Below are 17,078 nucleotides of genomic sequence, written 5' to 3'. Positions count from 1 at the left end.
CGCTCTTCGGCTGTGATTATTATTGATATTATTGTTATTATTGCTGTTGCTGGATGTGATGCTGCTGCCCTCTGTGTGCGGATCCCATGAAATCACGTTCATCAGCACAGACATGGCGTCTGGACGGGCGTCGCATCTGTTCAACTGAAGCTTTATGATTCTGGTCGAGTTTAGGAAGAAAACGCAGCAAGATGCCGCAGAAGATGCTGGGCTCCGTGGTGGGACTCCTCTGCACAGGGGCGTGTTTGGTTGAGGTAAGCCGGCGGCGCGGCCTCTGATGCGGCAGGCGCTGAACTCGAGCACCGGGATCGGCGCCGCGCTAGGCCTTGATAAACAACTCAAATAAAACCATAAAACAAATCGTGTAGCAATGGTTAAAAAGACTGTACTGCATATTTAACATATCTATAAATATTTAACATTTTAAATCACGGACATTTAAAAAAGATTTAAGACAAAACAAGTGCCTTTATTACTGGTGGTTTGTACCCCAGTGTTGGTGATTTTGGGGGTTTCTGGAGTGTTTTATTCGGTCTGTGGTGTGTTGTGTGTGTTTTTAAGGTTAGGTTTGACTCGTTATTACTGTTTTTAGAAGTTACTGTATAGATACAGCGACCATCATAGTTAACCAGCAGATAAACAAAGATTCATTCACCTGTGCAATAGCCTTTTTCTGTTTATTTCCACTATGTTATGTTTGAGAGTTCACTTTAATTGATCCTTTACGAAATTTAACCAAAAAAGCATGGCTATAATTAAATTATGGTAACCACAAATTAACCATGGACTTGCTACACCAATTATACCATGGTATTTGTAGTAAAACTGTGGTTATACAAATACTAATAAATGTGCCAAAAATATGGTTACTACACTTTTAATATAATACAACTATGGTTAATTTTCTCATAAGGGATATATTATATGTAATCGTTCATATTTATTGACCAAATGATTTCAGCTTGCATTATTTTTCCCTGAATCCTGTGTATTTTGATGAATTTGTCTTTGTGCTGGTGATGAAGGAGTGTTTACTGTCAGACACAAACGCTGATGTAAAGCCTGGAGTGCCCTCGATGAAGAGCTCAGATCTGTGCTCTTGTCTTTCACTCAATGCTTGTGTTTGTTTGACAGGCGAAGGAGTTTTGTTTCGGAGTGAACAATGAACAGTACCGCTGTGAGATGGGCTACTGCTGCGGAGAGACCGAGTGCTGCACTTACTATTACGAGCTCTGGTGTAAGAACTCACACACACTCACACAAACACACTCTTACACACGCACACACTCACTCATCATGTATTTTTCCAGTTACGATTCATTGTAATCAGGGCTGGGCGATGTATCACGATATAAACCTGATATTGCATAGCTTGTTTTAACTGCTTCTCCATTTGAAAACAGGTGATGGAGATTTACCTCTAATCAAAGAACCAGCTTTACTGACTAGACATGCATGATTATCTCATGCAATATATAATTTATGACCAGATGCACATTATATCCAAGAATACATTAAACAATTCTCAGTCTGGAAGCATTAAACTCAACACAACAACGTAATCCAGATAGAATAGGAATAAAGGCATGATTCAGAAACAAATAGAAAACTCAACATTACTTTAAAAATAATAATAACAATAAGAAAAAAAATAGAGAAAAAAATCACGTAGAGAGCCATAATACACAGCCAGCCCCAAAAGGACAGAATTAATTATGAAACTTTTGTGCTTTGTAGAGTACAATACCAGTAGTTCAGGCATTTTCGTAGGATCTAATTTGTAAAAACAGACTTTGATTCTTGAATTCTTTCTTGTTAAGTACTGCTGCTGTTGTCACCCGAAAAACCTCGGGAAGCCAGAAACATGGAAGTGTGAAAAAGGTTATTTGTAATGATTCGTTGCTCTATTTTGCCTCATTACAAATTAGGGAAGATGTTTGTTGCTCATATCGTATTGCCACTTGCCTTAAAAAATGCATAAAGAGTTATTGTTCGACTGATGAGAAACTCAGCGCAGACTCTCCTGGTTAACGAGCAGAGAGCGCCGACGGAGAAATGAGATCCGTCTCTCGCCGTCGCTGCTTGTAATGATTTTTGTGTCTCTCTGACTGTTTTAAATGCTTACACACTGACCGCGTCACGTTATTGTTCAGTTCAATTCACTCATTTTGTGGCTTATTCGAATTTAGCCGGTTTAGCCGAGTAGTTTTGGTCGCTGATACACATTTGAGCTGAAATCGATTAATCAATCAATCAATTATTAATTTACTCAGGTATTTGTATTAAACACTCAGTGGAGTTACTGAAGGTCAGCATCGATCCTCAGAGCAGCGTGGCTGTGTTCAGGACTGAGGATGATGAGGATGATGAGGATGAGGATGATGAGGATGATGATGATGATGGTGGCGGTGTGTTCTCAGGGTTCTGGCTGGTCTGGACTCTCATCATCATGCTGAGCTGCTGCTGCGCCTACAGACACCGGCGAGTGAAGATGCGTCTGCAGCAGGAGCAGAGACAGAGAGAGATCAGTCTGATGGCGTATCAGGGTGCCTCCAGCGCCTTCATCACTCCTCCTCCTCCTCTCAACCTGCGTGAGTACTGCCTCCACACTAGACTCTGCATTACTGACCAAAAACATTTTATAGATAACGATAATAACATGATTTTTAATATTCTGTGTGGTCAGTTCATACAGATAGAAATTAATTGTTTCCAATAAGTATAAATCGACTAAAGAGGAATCCTGCTGCTGGTGTGAAAACCACAGAGAGTGAACCTGCTTCTGGTGAAATAATCCTACTATTAACTAGTTGCTTACTAGCATTCCTATTACTAGCATATTGGCTGTTTATTATTATTATAACTGACTTAATCCTCTTTGTCCCCAAAGAGACATAAGGCTGCATTATTATTATTATTATTATTATTATTATTATTATTATTATTATTATTATTATTATTATCATAAAGCACACAGTAATGCATTATTTCTGTTTTTACTGTATTTCCCTTAATCCTAACCCAGACCTAAACTAACTACTACCTTACTAAGTATTAATAAGCAGCAAATCAGGTATTTGAGAGGAAACTTTCAAAATTAAAGTGTGCCCTCATTTCTTATTTCTATGCTGTTTGACACAAAGGCGATGTTTGCATGTGCTCTGCTAAATATAATGCAACACTAAGTTTAGTTTAGTTTGTTTGTTTAGTGACGTCCTGTGGAGTTGTGTGACGGAGCGTTATGGTGTTTTATGATGCTCTGATGTTTTCGCTAGAGCTTGTCATTCAGGACAAATCTCCATTCAGAAGAGCCTGGTCCGTGTTCAGAGACGTTTCTCGGTGCTTTGGTTAAACTGGTTAACTGACTGGCCGGTTAACCGTCAGTCAGCTGTCTGTGGTTTAGGTGGAGCTCTGACCGTGTGTGTCACTCGCAGGCTTCTGGACGGACTGTAAGCTGCCCGACTACGAGGAGGTGATGGCTCACCCACCCACACCTCCTCCACCCTACTCCCCTCCGGAGCCTCAGGGGCCGCTGGAGCCTCAGGAGACGCCGCAGGAGCCCGAGGAGCCCAGCGGCCGGCGCAGACACGTGACCGGAGACTCGGGCATCGAGGTGTGTGTGTGCCAGCTGGACGAGGGCTCAGGGCCCGAGGAGGAGGCCCCGTGTCAGGGGCCCGCCGGCTGTGATCAGGAGTGAGGAGCCCGGGAGAGACTGTGTCTCCTGAGCAGCGTAACGCCTCAAGTGTGTCTCTGACTGCACCGTGTGTTTCCGTTTCCCAGAATCCCTCTCGCTTCCCTCTCACACACTTAACCAATCACACACACCACGGTTTGATTCTCACAGCTGCCCTGAGACCTCAGCCCAGAGCCACACACACACACACACAGACAGAGCGTCTCTCTCACACACACACACACTCTCACAGGGCGGTGTGTGTAGTTTGTGATTATTGTGCTGATAAACACACAGTCAGCTGATCGTCTCATCGTGGCCTTACCTGTTTCACACGGCTGCTGTAAAGAAGCGTGCCGTCCCGTGTGTGTGTGTGTGTGTGTGTGTGTGTGAACAGTCACATGACTCTCCTCTATGATTAGTGTTCATTAGTGAAGCACAGATGTGGTCAGATGCGATGTGTGTGTCTGCATTAAGGGCTAAAATCAAGATCAGAATGTTTGCGGTTGGTTTTCTGGTGTCCGTGGTGTTTTTCACACGTCTCTGTTGCACTGATGGACGGCGTCGTCCACAAAATTCTTTGACTCCAGCTCAATTCCCACAACGTTTACAGACTCTGTGCCTTTCCCGGTGGAAATCCAGACTAACTAACTAACTAACTAACTAGGCTATGCAAAACCCCAGGACTCTCTGTTATGAGCTGCAGTAACGAGCAATACTCGACTCCTTCCCTGTGTGATCAGCGCGCAAGCGTTCACTTTATTTCCTCACCATCTGTCCACGAGTGAAAGTCATGACGTGTTTCTCTACTAACTCTCGTATAACTTGTTTTGGATTCTTCAGCGTTCTCCGGCGTCACCGGTCCCGTTACGCTGGTGCTCTGAAATATGAAGCCTTTGACATCGAGCAGCTCCGAGTCTGTTGTCAAATGTGTGATTAATACAAAGACGTTTAATATCGAGCCAAATCACAGCGCAAACCAGTTCTTCTATAAGCACGTTGAACTGTTTTACTTCATACTCGTTTATAACAGTAGTTCTCTGCTGAAGTGTGTACCGTATTTACTTGACTCTACTGACGGTCGGTGAGCGTTTCTGATAGCAGCTAGTAGTGATGATGATGATGATGATGATGATGATGATTTCTGCCAAACAGCAGCTGATGTGGAGATGTTCACAGACATACAGACTCGTTTGTGGTTCCAGCACTGAGCTCTGTGTGGCGTTTCTACTGTCGGTTCTTTAGCAAGACGTCTGCTGTGTCTCTATAGTCATTTGTATTTTATTTTTGTAATAAAATAATAAACCAGCTTTGGCACTGAGTGCTTGTCTGTGTTTCTGACGTCCATCTGCTTGTATCATTTGATTTGCTCGGCGTAGACAATGTACTGCTCATGTTTTGAGACTTAATCCATCGGAAAAACTCTACGAGCAGAAGACATACAGCATATGTGACTCTGGAGCACAAAACCAGTCATAAGTAGCATGGAGCCAACAATACATAGTATGCGTGTCATTTTTAAAAAAATATTATTAGAACATAAAGTAATGATCATGTTTCATGAAGATATTTTGTAAAATGTCCTACCCTAAATTTTTAAAAACACTTTTTGATTAGCAATATGCATGGCTAAGAACTTAATTTAAACAACCTGAAGGCAATTTTCTCAATACTTTACCGGACTAATCTAGCTCATAGTGTAAAATAGGCTAACTGATTGCTTTTAGATGGAAAAGCTGTCCATAACTCTTGACCTATGATCTGCTTTCTTCGTAGTAATAGCATAACGAAATGGATTTGGCAAAACAATCCAGTCTATCTGCCCTTCAGCTTTAGAAAGCGTCCGATGATTCGCAGCGGGGAGCAAAGTAGCCAATCACAGGCATGGGTGTTGATTTCTAAAACGCACTTTGCCAATCAGGTGTTTAGGATGGATTCCACGCACTCATCGCCTTTTGTCCAGCGCTAAATTAATGCTCGTAAATTCATAAAAATGTTTAATTGTGTGTCACATTTACTGGTTAAATGGATGTTTTTAAGATCGAGATAAGTCACAAGTTTAAATCTTTTAAATGCTGTATACGGTAATATATTCAGAATGTATATAAAATGTGTTTGTCATGTTTTACAAGCGAACACGTACGACAAAGATAGATAAACACCATATAGATACAGAAAATAATTTACAGTACAGAGTACAGTAGAGTCAGTTCAACAACTGAGCCTGGAAACACAGGTATCTGCTTGCTTTTCTGTTTAACTTAAGTGCTTTTGTGAACGTATATGCTTGATAACAAATCATTGTAACATTTTAAAATGAGCTTTCATTAGTTAATTAGTTCTTGTATTAAAGTGTTAATACTTGTATAATGTATTTAAAAGTAAGCACCCCGCCCAGGGATCAATACACTGAATACAGACTGCTGTTGTGATCCCAATCTGGCAACCAGCCGGGTTAAAGCTAGAAAATCACTGGCACATCGATATAGTGTACATTTTCTTATACTAACTATTTTTGCATCATTGTAAAGGGTATGTTAATAAAACACAATTTAATTTGTTGTTAGCTTTTTTTCTCTAGACAACCATTTATAATCTAGTGGTTATCTGGTGATGAGAGGAAGCTTCATGAGTTCAAGGGGTTTATTTGTGGAGGTTTTTCCTCTCTAGACTCCTGCTGGTGAAGCAGACTAATAGCAGTTGGGTGGTAACTGATGTTACATGTAACCTGGATTATTTTTACATCCAGTTATTTATAAGTATAGATTAGTCTACACTCCTCTGACAATAATTCTGAGCTCCTAGAAGTCAAGTGATCATTATTTCTGTTCTTCTGTCGGATACAGATCCACACACCTGAAGAAATCAGCTCGTTTACAATACTGCTTTCATGAGAAGTCTACACTTCATAACTGATGATTTATATTTATATGGCCATTCAGATCTACTTTAAAATAGATTTTAATGGAATAAATGTGAGATATTTCACATACACTGTTCCTGATCTTCTGATATGTATTCATTCATGGACCGGGTCAGGTTTCTTTCACCTGGTGAAAGACGAGTATGCTTACTTATATAATGCACATTAGGTGCTCTATTTTCATGCACTAATTTTGTACTTAATATGCTAAAAATATTTTTTTTAAATACCGGTACACTTATAGTCTACTTGTAGTACACTTGAGTATATAAGTGTATGAAAGATGGGTTCAAGTGTACTACAAGTAGTCAGTTAATACATCTTTAAAATACAGTGATAATGTGTTAAAATTTCATTTTAGTTTATATTCATGGTGTCTCAAAACAGCACAATCGAGTACACTAAGATGACCTTAAGTTTATCTTAAGACGTACTAATGAATAACAATAATTTTGGTATATTAAATATAAAATTAGTGTGAAAAACAGTGCACTTTAAGTACATTATGGAAGTACACTTGTTTATGATTAGATTCTGAAAGATCCTGTAATATTATCAGTGAAGAAAACTTGAACTGATCTGAATCTGAAGTCATTTCATAACGGATCATTAATATTATTTTCATTAATGTACATTAATGTTATTTTCCTTCTTATTTCTAAGCTGCTTTGAAAGTAGTTTTTATAAAGTGCTACAGAAATCGTTTGTGTTTTGTAATGGCACTGATGCCTGAAGTCTTTGGGTGTTGACTAGCTGGTTAGTTTCTCTGGTGAAGTAGTAGGTTAGCAGGAGATCTTCAGATTTCAACACTTTCAGCAGCGGCGTACAGATAATAGAGTAAAAGGCAACAAAACTTTAATCTCGATTCCATAAGATCTTTACATTTCCCATCTGAATCGAGACAAACAATCATTTTGGCAAAAAACAAGAGGGTACGCATTCTGTACAATAAATAAATAATAAAATATGAATAAATATGGTGTGTTTTGTGAGAACGAAGGCAGCAGAAGAGTCCAGATCTGATGCTGATGGTTCTCCTTGTTCTCCTTAGATCTTCAGCGGATCACAGCCTTCACTCAGAGAACAGGAAGTGACAGTGAACTCTAGACAGGAAGTCAGTAGAAGCGCTTCCTCCTGCTTTCATTCCAGTGTCCGTACAGAACCAGCCCCACGACCAGGAGCAGAAACACCCCCAGCATCGAGAAGAGAACGCTGAAGAAGACTGCCACGCTGCTCATGCCCTCCACGTCCGTGAGAGCTACACACACACACACACAGAGAGAGAGAGAGAGAGAGAGAGAGAGAGAGAGAGAGAGAGAGAGAGAGAGAGAGAGAGAGAGAGAGAGAGAGAGAGAGAGAGAGAGAGAGAGAGAGAGAGAGAGAGAGAGAGAGAGAGAGAGAGAGAGACAGAGAGAGAGAGAGAGAGAGAGAGAGAGAGAGAGAGAGAGAGAGAGAGAGAGAGAGAGAGAGAGAGAGAGAGAGAGAGAGAGAGAGAGAGACAGAGAGAGAGAGACAGAGAGACAGAGACAGAGAGAGAGAGAGAGAGAGAGAGAGAGAGACAGAGACAGAGAGAGAGAGAGAGAGAGAGAGAGAGAGAGAGAGAGACAGAGAGACAGAGAGAGAGAGAGAGAGAGAGAGAGAGAGAGAGAGAGAGAGAGAGAGAGAGAGAGAGAGAGAGAGAGAGAGAGAGAGAGAGAGAGAGAGAGAGAGAGAGAGAGAGAGAGAGAGAGAGAGAGAGAGAGAGAGAGAGAGAGAGAGAGAGAGAGAGAGAGACAGAGAGAGAGAGAGAGAGAGAGAGAGAGAGAGAGAGAGAGAGAGAGAGAGAGAGAGAGAGAGAGAGAGAGAGAGAGAGAGAGAGAGAGAGAGAGAGAGAGAGAGAGAGAGAGAGAGAGAGAGAGAGAGAGAGACAGAGAGAGAGAGAGAGAGAGAGAGAGAGACAGAGAGAGAGAGAGAGAGAGAGAGAGAGAGAGAGAGAGAGAGAGAGAGAGAGAGAGAGAGAGAGAGAGAGAGAGAGAGAGAGAGAGAGAGAGAGAGAGAGAGAGAGAGAGAGAGAGAGAGAGAGAGAGAGAGAGAGAGAGAGAGAGAGAGAGAGAGAGAGAGAGAGAGAGAGAGAGAGAGAGAGAGAGAGAGAGAGAGAGAGAGAGAGAGAGAGAGAGAGAGAGAGAGAGACAGAGAGAGAGAGAGAGAGAGAGAGAGAGAGAGAGAGAGAGAGAGAGAGAGAGAGAGAGAGAGAGAGAGAGAGAGAGAGAGAGAGAGAGAGAGAGAGAGAGAGAGAGAGAGAGAGAGAGAGAGAGAGAGAGAGAGAGAGAGAGAGAGAGAGAGAGAGAGAGAGAGAGAGAGAGAGAGAGAGAGAGAGAGAGAGAGAGAGAGAGAGAGAGAGAGACAGAGAGAGAGAGAGAGAGAGAGAGAGAGAGAGAGAGAGAGAGAGAGAGAGAGAGAGAGAGAGAGAGAGAGAGAGAGAGAGAGAGAGAGAGAGAGAGAGAGAGAGAGAGAGAGAGAGAGAGAGAGAGAGAGAGAGAGAGAGAGAGAGAGAGAGAGAGAGAGAGAGAGAGAGAGAGAGAGAGAGAGAGAGAGAGAGAGAGAGAGAGAGAGAGAGAGAGAGAGAGAGAGAGAGAGAGAGAGAGAGAGAGAGAGAGAGAGAGAGAGAGAGAGAGAGAGAGAGAGAGAGAGAGAGAGAGAGAGAGAGAGAGAGAGAGAGAGAGAGAGAGAGAGAGAGACAGAGAGAGAGAGAGAGAGAGAGAGAGAGAGAGAGAGAGAGAGAGAGAGAGAGAGAGAGAGAGAGAGAGAGAGAGAGAGAGAGAGAGAGAGAGAGAGAGAGAGAGAGAGAGAGAGAGAGAGAGAGAGAGAGAGAGAGAGAGAGAGAGAGAGAGAGAGAGAGAGAGAGAGAGAGAGAGAGAGAGAGAGAGAGAGAGAGAGAGAGAGAGAGAGAGAGAGAGAGAGAGAGAGAGAGAGAGAGAGAGAGAGAGAGAGAGAGAGAGAGAGAGAGAGAGAGAGAGAGAGAGAGAGAGAGAGAGAGAGAGAGAGAGAGAGAGAGAGAGAGAGAGAGAGAGAGAGAGAGAGAGAGAGAGAGAGAGAGAGAGAGAGAGAGAGAGAGAGAGAGAGAGAGAGAGAGAGAGAGAGAGAGAGAGAGAGAGAGAGAGAGAGAGAGAGAGAGAGAGAGAGAGAGAGAGAGAGAGAGAGAGAGAGAGAGAGAGACAGAGAGAGAGAGAGACAGAGAGACAGAGAGAGAGACAGAGAGAGAGAGAGAGAGAGAGAGAGAGAGAGAGAGACAGAAGCTGTAAAGTGGTCTGTGTCTGAAGCGGTGAAATGCCGGCACACTCAAGGTGTGTTCAAGTCATGTCGGATAGATTGTATTTATGAGTTAAAAGCACATAAACGAATACATATACAAAATATATTATTGTATAGTTAGCATCTGTAGACTACATAATGATTCTGTTTACATCATCATCACCATAAACTGAATTAAAACAGAAAAACACATACTTTAATCATACTTTTGTAGAGAGTTAAAAAAAACTTGACGTATAAAAGTTGAATTGTTGTGTTGTTTTGAAGTGAGTTGAACAGCTCTCTCTTATCACCCATCACTCACGTCTCAGCAGCTCTATGTTGTCTACGCTGGGAACCAGAACCTCCTGCTGCTCCTCGTCCTCCTGCTTGCTGCGCAGGACCGTCAGTTGGTACAACTTCATGGAGATCAGGTCGTGGTTATCTGACACACACACACACACACACACACACACACACACACACACACACACACACACACACACACACACACACACACACAGTCACTCAACGCTGCAGCAAATAATTATTCTGATAATCGTCCAATCGATAATAATACGAGTGTTTAACTGATCAGAGATTAGTTCACTAGCATCAGTAGGCTTTGATTTATGATTGATTAAATATTATTAGTTAAATATTCACTTATACATGTTTCAAAATATAGAACAAGATAAACACTTCAGCTTCTGTAAATGTCAAACTGTAGATTCTTTCTTGGATAAACTATTTGTTTCTTTATTCATAATTTTATCTAAGTAATATTTGTGGAGGTTATGACTTTATTATATATAGGAAAGTAGAGAGCAGAAATAAGAAGTAATGTTTGGTGCAACACTAGACAGATATAACAGATAAAAGATAATAATAACCTGACAGGTCTCCAGTGACGGCCGAAGCACCAAAGTAATAGCCCTGCGGCAGACGAACTCCAGGAACATCCAGACAATCCCTCCACTCCTGCTGACCGTCAATATCCAGCATGATCTACAGAACACACACACACACACACGTAAGCAGGATGCAGGATGTGTGTCTCTGTATGTGTATCTTTGTGCATGTGTGTGTGTATCTCTGTGTGTGTGTGTGTGTGTGTGTGAGTCTCTCACTGTGAGTCTGCGCCGCACGTATCTGATGAACAGGAAGCTGTCGTGTTTCAGGTTTCGTATCATTGCGTTACAGCCGCTGAGTTCGGTGGGTCGTCCGTCACGCTCGTGATCGTAGCTGATGCTGCCGTTGCCCACCATCGCCAGAACATACGGGAAGATCCTCTGAGGAGCAGCAGACACAGACCACATGTGATCCAGCACTAACCCTAAACACACACCGCTGAAGTCCACTAGAGCAGAGATTACCTGTGTGCGGGGGGTGTACCTCTTCCTCTGCGCCTGAAACACACACACACACACACACACACACACACAGATACCAATGCTACAGCGCTTCACTTTTTCCACATTCTTTATGTTACAGCCTTATTGCAAAATGGATTAAATTAATCTATTTCCTCAAAATTCTACACACAATACCCCATAATGACAAGGTGAAAAAAGATTTTTTTTAATTGTTGCAAATTTATTAAAAAACCCCTGAAAAATCAAATGTACGTAAGTATTCACAGCGTTTGCTATGAAGCTTTAAATTGAGCTCAATGACATTCTGTTTCCACTAATCGTTCTTGAGATGTTTCAGGAGCTTAATTAGAGTTCACCTGTGGTAAATTCAGTTGATTGGACATGATTTCAAAAGGCTTACACCGGTCTATATAAGGTCCCAGGGCTGACATGCATGTCAAAGCACAAACCAAACATGAAGACAAAGGAATTGTCTGTAGACTTCAGAGACAGGATTGTCTCGAGGCACAAGGCTGGGGAAGGTTACAGAAACATTTCTGCTGCTCTGAACGTTTCAATGAACACAGTGACCTCCATCATCCTAAATGAAAGATGTCTGGAACCTCCAGGACTCTTCCTAGAGCTGACCGGGTGACCGGGGGAGAAGGGCCTTAGTCAGACGGTCTATGGAATCAAGTTAAGATAACCCGATGGTCGCTCTGTCTGAGCTCCAGCGTTCTTCTGTGAGGAGACAACCATCTGTGCAGCAGTGCACCAATCAGGCCTGTAAGGTAGGGTGGCCAGACAGAAGCCACTCTTTAGTAAAGCTCACCAAAAGGGCATCTGATCTGAAAATGGCTGTACACCGCCGCTTCCCATCCAACCTGATAGAGCTTGAGAAGTACTGCAAAGATTCCCAAAGACCGGTGTGCCAAGCTTGTGGCGTCATATTCAATAAGACTTCAGGCTGTAACTGCTGCCAAAGGTGCATCAAAGTATTGAGCAAACGCTGTGAAGACTTACGTACATGTTACATGTTCATGTTTTTTATTTTTAATAAATTTGCAACCATTTCAAAAAATCTTTTCACGTTGACATTATGGGGTATTGTGTGTAGAATTTTGAGGAAATAAATTAAATCCATTTAGGAATAAGGCTGTAACATTCAAAAAAGTGAAGCGCTATGAATACTTTCCAGATGCACTGTATGCTACTTTATTAAAGAATCTGCTGACTTTTTATCTGAGTTAGTACAGGCTGTAGATGTTGTTGGTGATTATTAATATGTTGATAATAAAAACATGCATTAGGATCAGCAGTTTTAGACTGAACTCTACTGGGGTTAGACAACGAGTGTCAATCATACTCTAGATTTAATACTGTTTCATGGAACTGATGTTGAACTTCTGCAGCAAAGTGATGATATTTCAGATCACTATCTAGTCTTGTGTAAACTCTGTAAACCAAAACCCATAAACTCTGCACTTTTTTACAAGTATGATAGAACCATCACCTCCACCACAAAAGAGCGCTTTCTAAGTAATCTCCCTGATTTATCTCAGTCCCTTAGGACATCCAATAGTGCAGAAAACCCTGATGACGTAACAGAAACTATATACTCTCTCTTTTCCAGCACTTTAGATACAGTTGATCCTTTACGCTTACGAAAGATGAAAGAAAAAACGATGTGGTATAATGAGAACAATCCGGAAGAGAAAGCAGCAGGAGAACAACAAAACTAGAGGTATTTAGTGTATCTGAAGGTGGTTGTTTCTCTTTATTAGTGCTACGTTCAAAACACTATCAATCACAACATTCTCTTGAACAGACGTCAAAAATATGTCGGCATTAGTAGAGGTGACTTATTGGAGGTATATCGATATAAAATTCTGTGCTGTTTGACAGCAATCTTTCTTTCGAAAGCCATGTTTCTAGCATCTGTAAAACTGTTTTTCAATCTCAAAGACATATTAAAATTGCGAGCTATGCTGTGAACATCAAATGTAGAAATGTTCATTCATGCGTTTATGACCTCGAGGTCAGATTAGTGTAATGTTTTTCTGCACGTTTGATAAACTTCAGCTGATTAGAAGTTAAGTTCACATCTCTGGGTGTCATCTAGTGTGACGTGACTCTTCGTGTGACGGTGTTTGATTTCTGTACCTCCAGCAGTTTCTCCTCATTAGGGTACGTGTCCACAAACACACCGAGTCCAGTGAAGAAATCCCGGTTTCCAAACACTGGACCTGCAGGCGAGTGACGGACGATCTACAGTCATCAGAAAACCAACCCTGATCCCAGATCAGACTGAAACAACCCTCTGTGTCTGACCTTTCTGCATGCGCTCCTGAGTGTACCACACGGCCAGACCGTCTCCGTTCAGATTCTTCTTCCCCTGACCGTGAACCTTAAAATGAACCTGCAGCTCCCAGTCCCTCAGGTGACACGGCTGCACACACACACACAGAGAGAGAGAGAGAGAGAGAGAGAGACACACACAGAGAGAGACACGCACACACACACAGACACGCGCGCACACACACACACAGAGAGAGAGAGAGAGAGAGAGAGAGAGACACACACACACAGAGAGACACGGAGGCATACAGTGAGAGAGAGATACACACACACAGAGACACACACACACACACAGAGAGAGAGAGACACACAGAGAGAGAGAGAGACACACAGAGAGAGAGACACACACACACACAGAGAGAGAGAGACACAGAGAGAGAGAGACACACACACACAGACACGCGCGCACACACACAGAGAGAGAGACACAGAGGCATACAGTGAGAGAGAGAGACACACACACACACACAGAGAGAGAGCGAGACACACACACACACACACAGAGAGACACGGAGGCATACAGTGAGAGAGAGAGAGACACACACACAGAGACACACACAGAGAGAGAGACACAGAGGCATACAGTGAGAGAGAGAGACACACACACACACACACAGAGAGAGCGAGACACACACACACACACACACACAGAGAGAGCGAGACACACACACACACAGAGAGAGAGACACGCACAGACACACACACACACACACACACACACACACAGCGAGTTATGATTATATTTGTTTAATTAGAATGTCACTACAAACACACTGCTGCTTCTCGTCTAATGGTGTGAGCTGCAGCTGTAGTGCACACTAGTAAGTGATGAGGACTCACTATTCGGCTCCATATAGCTCCCTGTTTACTCTGCTGGTCTGGAGTGAGACGCACATAATCAGTGGTGACCAGAGCATCTCCCATCAGCTCCCAGTGAGACGACCCTAACACACCGACACCCACACACACACACACACACACACACACACACACACACACACACGTCATAAAACATGCACATCTACACACACTGATACTATATATTCTATTCCCAGTGTTGTGGAGTAACTAGTCCCATTACATAAATGTATTACACAATAAATGTACCTGCACTCAGGCTGATGATATACAGTAACTTTCTGATTAATGCTGCATTCAAGAGACAAGCAGCTGAGACTTAGAGCCCACGACCGATCCAGACAGAAATCTGTTACTCTTTCTCAAGTGTACGCTCTTTCTAAAGTCTGATTATTTGATTATTTGGTGGCTGTGCTTTAAACTAAAATATTACAATCTTAACTGAGTGTTGTGTTTAATAATCAGTATTGAGTTCCACTGTAAGATTAGCCCTGCCTGCTTTACATGCTTAAATATAACATTTATTAGACATTTCACAAGTGCTGTGTAAGTAAAGGTGACTTGACATTTAGAAAAGTAATCAAATGTAATTATCAGTTACATGACTTTAATAAAGTAATCAAAATAGTTACACTACTTATTACATTTTAAATAGAGTAAACTTTTAACCTGTTACATAACCTGTTACCGTGTGTATCACCCTACACACAACCTCACCTCTCACAAAGAAACAAACATAAAACATTCTGCAGTTTTACATTTTCAAAAACAAACAACAACAACAACAACAACACAGTTTAGTGTTAGTTTTAACCCTTTAAAAATACAGGGACACCGGCAGTAAACCAAAATAAACACCTTCACATCGTAATACCTCTGTCATATCCATGTCATTATACAATTATACATGTGTCCCTGGAAATTACACACACACACACACATTCTTTCTCTCTATCTCTCTCTCACACACACACACACACACACACACACACACACACACTAACTAGCTGCTTTAGGCACAATCAAAAGCAGCAGCAGCCAAAGACGTGACATTAAAAATACAAACTGCTTTCATTCCTGTGAGACTGATGATGTATATAATATGTGCAGAACTAGGACGATGATAAAAGCCGAATGAGATAAAAGATGAAGTGATCATGTATTTGTGTCTCTTACCCTGGTAAGGCTTGGACAGTGAATACTCTCTCTTTAAAAACTCTTCCATTTCATGACCATCATCACATAAACTAACACTGAAAGCTGCAAATAAAATCAACGATGACCCAGAAATCATGATTTAATTCAAAGCTTTTCAAACGCGTCCACTGAATTCACGCTCGCGGCCATCTGTCGGTCAATGCTTGCACCCGATTGGCTGCAGCTGTTATACGACGCGCCTCTACTGGCTCTCTCACCTGTCAATCAAACACAAGCCCTCCCACACACCAGCAGGCGGACCGAAGATTTATGTGATTTTCCAAAACCTGGAATCTACATTTATTATTATTATTATTATTATTATTATTATTATTATTATTATTATTATTATTATTATTATTATTATTATTATTATTATTATAGTAGTGTCGCCTCACTTCCGGGATATTTTGCGTAATTACCTATTTAGGGACTATCTTAAAACAACGCCGATTAAAGTTACGAAAAAACGGACTCCAGCGCCATTTATACACTATAAATGTCATACTGTATTATCAGTTATCTTTACACAGTGAAGACTATGTAAAACGGTTGCTTTATCAATCTCACAATGTATTTCAACAAATGTTCAAGTGATTGGTGGTTGTTTTACCGATGAATCTGATATCAGTAGAATGTTGATTGTATACTCTCACTCATCATTATCGTTAACAGAAATATTAAATGAATTTTGAGCTCCACCACTGAGATTTTAACTGAAGCACAATAAAGCACAACATATATCAAATGATATGACGTGACGTGAGTAAGAGAGTGATTTGTAGACGCTCCCTCAGCGGCAGTATGGCGCGCCTGACTGTATGTGAAGATCAGAACAACATCAGAACAATCTGATCTGATCTGATCCGAGATCTGCGCAAGATATCAAACACACACGGGTCAGGATGAAAGACACCGCCGACACACACAGCAAAGAAGTGGACATTTATCGGGACACATGGGTGAGATTTCTAGGTGAGTCAAAGACACTCCAGTGACCTCCAGCAAAGAGAGAGAGAGAGAGAGAGAGAGAGAGAGACAGAGAGAGAGAGAGAGAGAGAGAGAGAGAGAGAGACAGAGAGAGAGAGAGAGAGAGAGAGAGAGAGAGAGAGAGAGAGAGAGAGAGAGAGAGAGAGAGAGAGAGAAAGAAAGAGTGTGTGTGTGAGAGAGAGAGAGAGAGAGAGAGAGAGTGTGTGTGTGTGTGTGTGAGAGAGACAGAAACAGAGAGAAAGGGTGTGTGTGTGTGTGTGTGAGTGTAAAAGAGAGAGAAACAGAGAGTGTGTGTGTGTGTGTGTGTGTGTGTGTGTGTGTGTGTGTGTGTGTGTGTGAGAGATCATCTTCAGTGATTCACATTCAGAGGATCATGAATGTCACAATGATTTGTTTCTAATTGTGGCTGGTCATTATTAAAGCCTATTCATACTCATATCAATTAAAGTATTGG

The 17,078-nt window shown here is 41.8% G+C and overlaps 3 protein-coding genes across 3 annotated transcripts in view; 2 read left to right on the top strand and 1 right to left on the bottom strand.

Moving 5' to 3' along the window:
* Positions 1 to 12: 12 nt before the first annotated feature.
* wbp1 (WW domain binding protein 1) lies at positions 13 to 4,994 on the top strand. The gene is made up of 4 exons (XM_043237480.1): positions 13 to 254; positions 1,135 to 1,237; positions 2,421 to 2,591; positions 3,435 to 4,994. Exons 1-4 carry the CDS (start codon positions 192 to 194, stop codon positions 3,695 to 3,697), a joined length of 600 nt encoding a protein of 199 aa, XP_043093415.1. The 5' UTR covers positions 13 to 191; the 3' UTR covers positions 3,698 to 4,994.
* Positions 4,995 to 7,647: 2,653 nt separating this feature from the next.
* On the bottom strand, positions 7,648 to 15,806 carry lman2la (lectin, mannose-binding 2-like a). Its single transcript, XM_043237386.1, has 9 exons — positions 15,614 to 15,806; positions 14,420 to 14,538; positions 13,553 to 13,670; positions 13,385 to 13,467; positions 11,243 to 11,275; positions 10,997 to 11,158; positions 10,760 to 10,874; positions 10,192 to 10,311; positions 7,648 to 7,854 (listed from the first exon to the last, which is right to left on the bottom strand). The coding sequence occupies exons 1-9, from the start codon at positions 15,729 to 15,731 to the stop codon at positions 7,712 to 7,714; spliced, it is 1,011 nt and encodes a 336-aa protein (XP_043093321.1). The 5' UTR covers positions 15,732 to 15,806; the 3' UTR covers positions 7,648 to 7,711.
* Positions 15,807 to 16,409: 603 nt separating this feature from the next.
* mtfp1 (mitochondrial fission process 1) overlaps positions 16,410 to 17,078 on the top strand; it is a 3,082-nt gene continuing 2,413 nt past the window's right edge. The window contains exon 1 of the mRNA XM_043237489.1: positions 16,410 to 16,609. Within this exon, the coding sequence (XP_043093424.1) occupies positions 16,540 to 16,609 (70 nt within the window). The 5' untranslated portion in view covers positions 16,410 to 16,539. The remainder of the gene's footprint in view (positions 16,610 to 17,078) is intronic.

The sequence above is a fragment of the Puntigrus tetrazona genome, chromosome 4, assembly GCF_018831695.1.
Source record: "Puntigrus tetrazona isolate hp1 chromosome 4, ASM1883169v1, whole genome shotgun sequence".
Classification (NCBI taxonomy): domain Eukaryota; kingdom Metazoa; phylum Chordata; class Actinopteri; order Cypriniformes; family Cyprinidae; genus Puntigrus; species Puntigrus tetrazona.
This window is presented reverse-complemented; position numbering and strand designations above follow the sequence as displayed.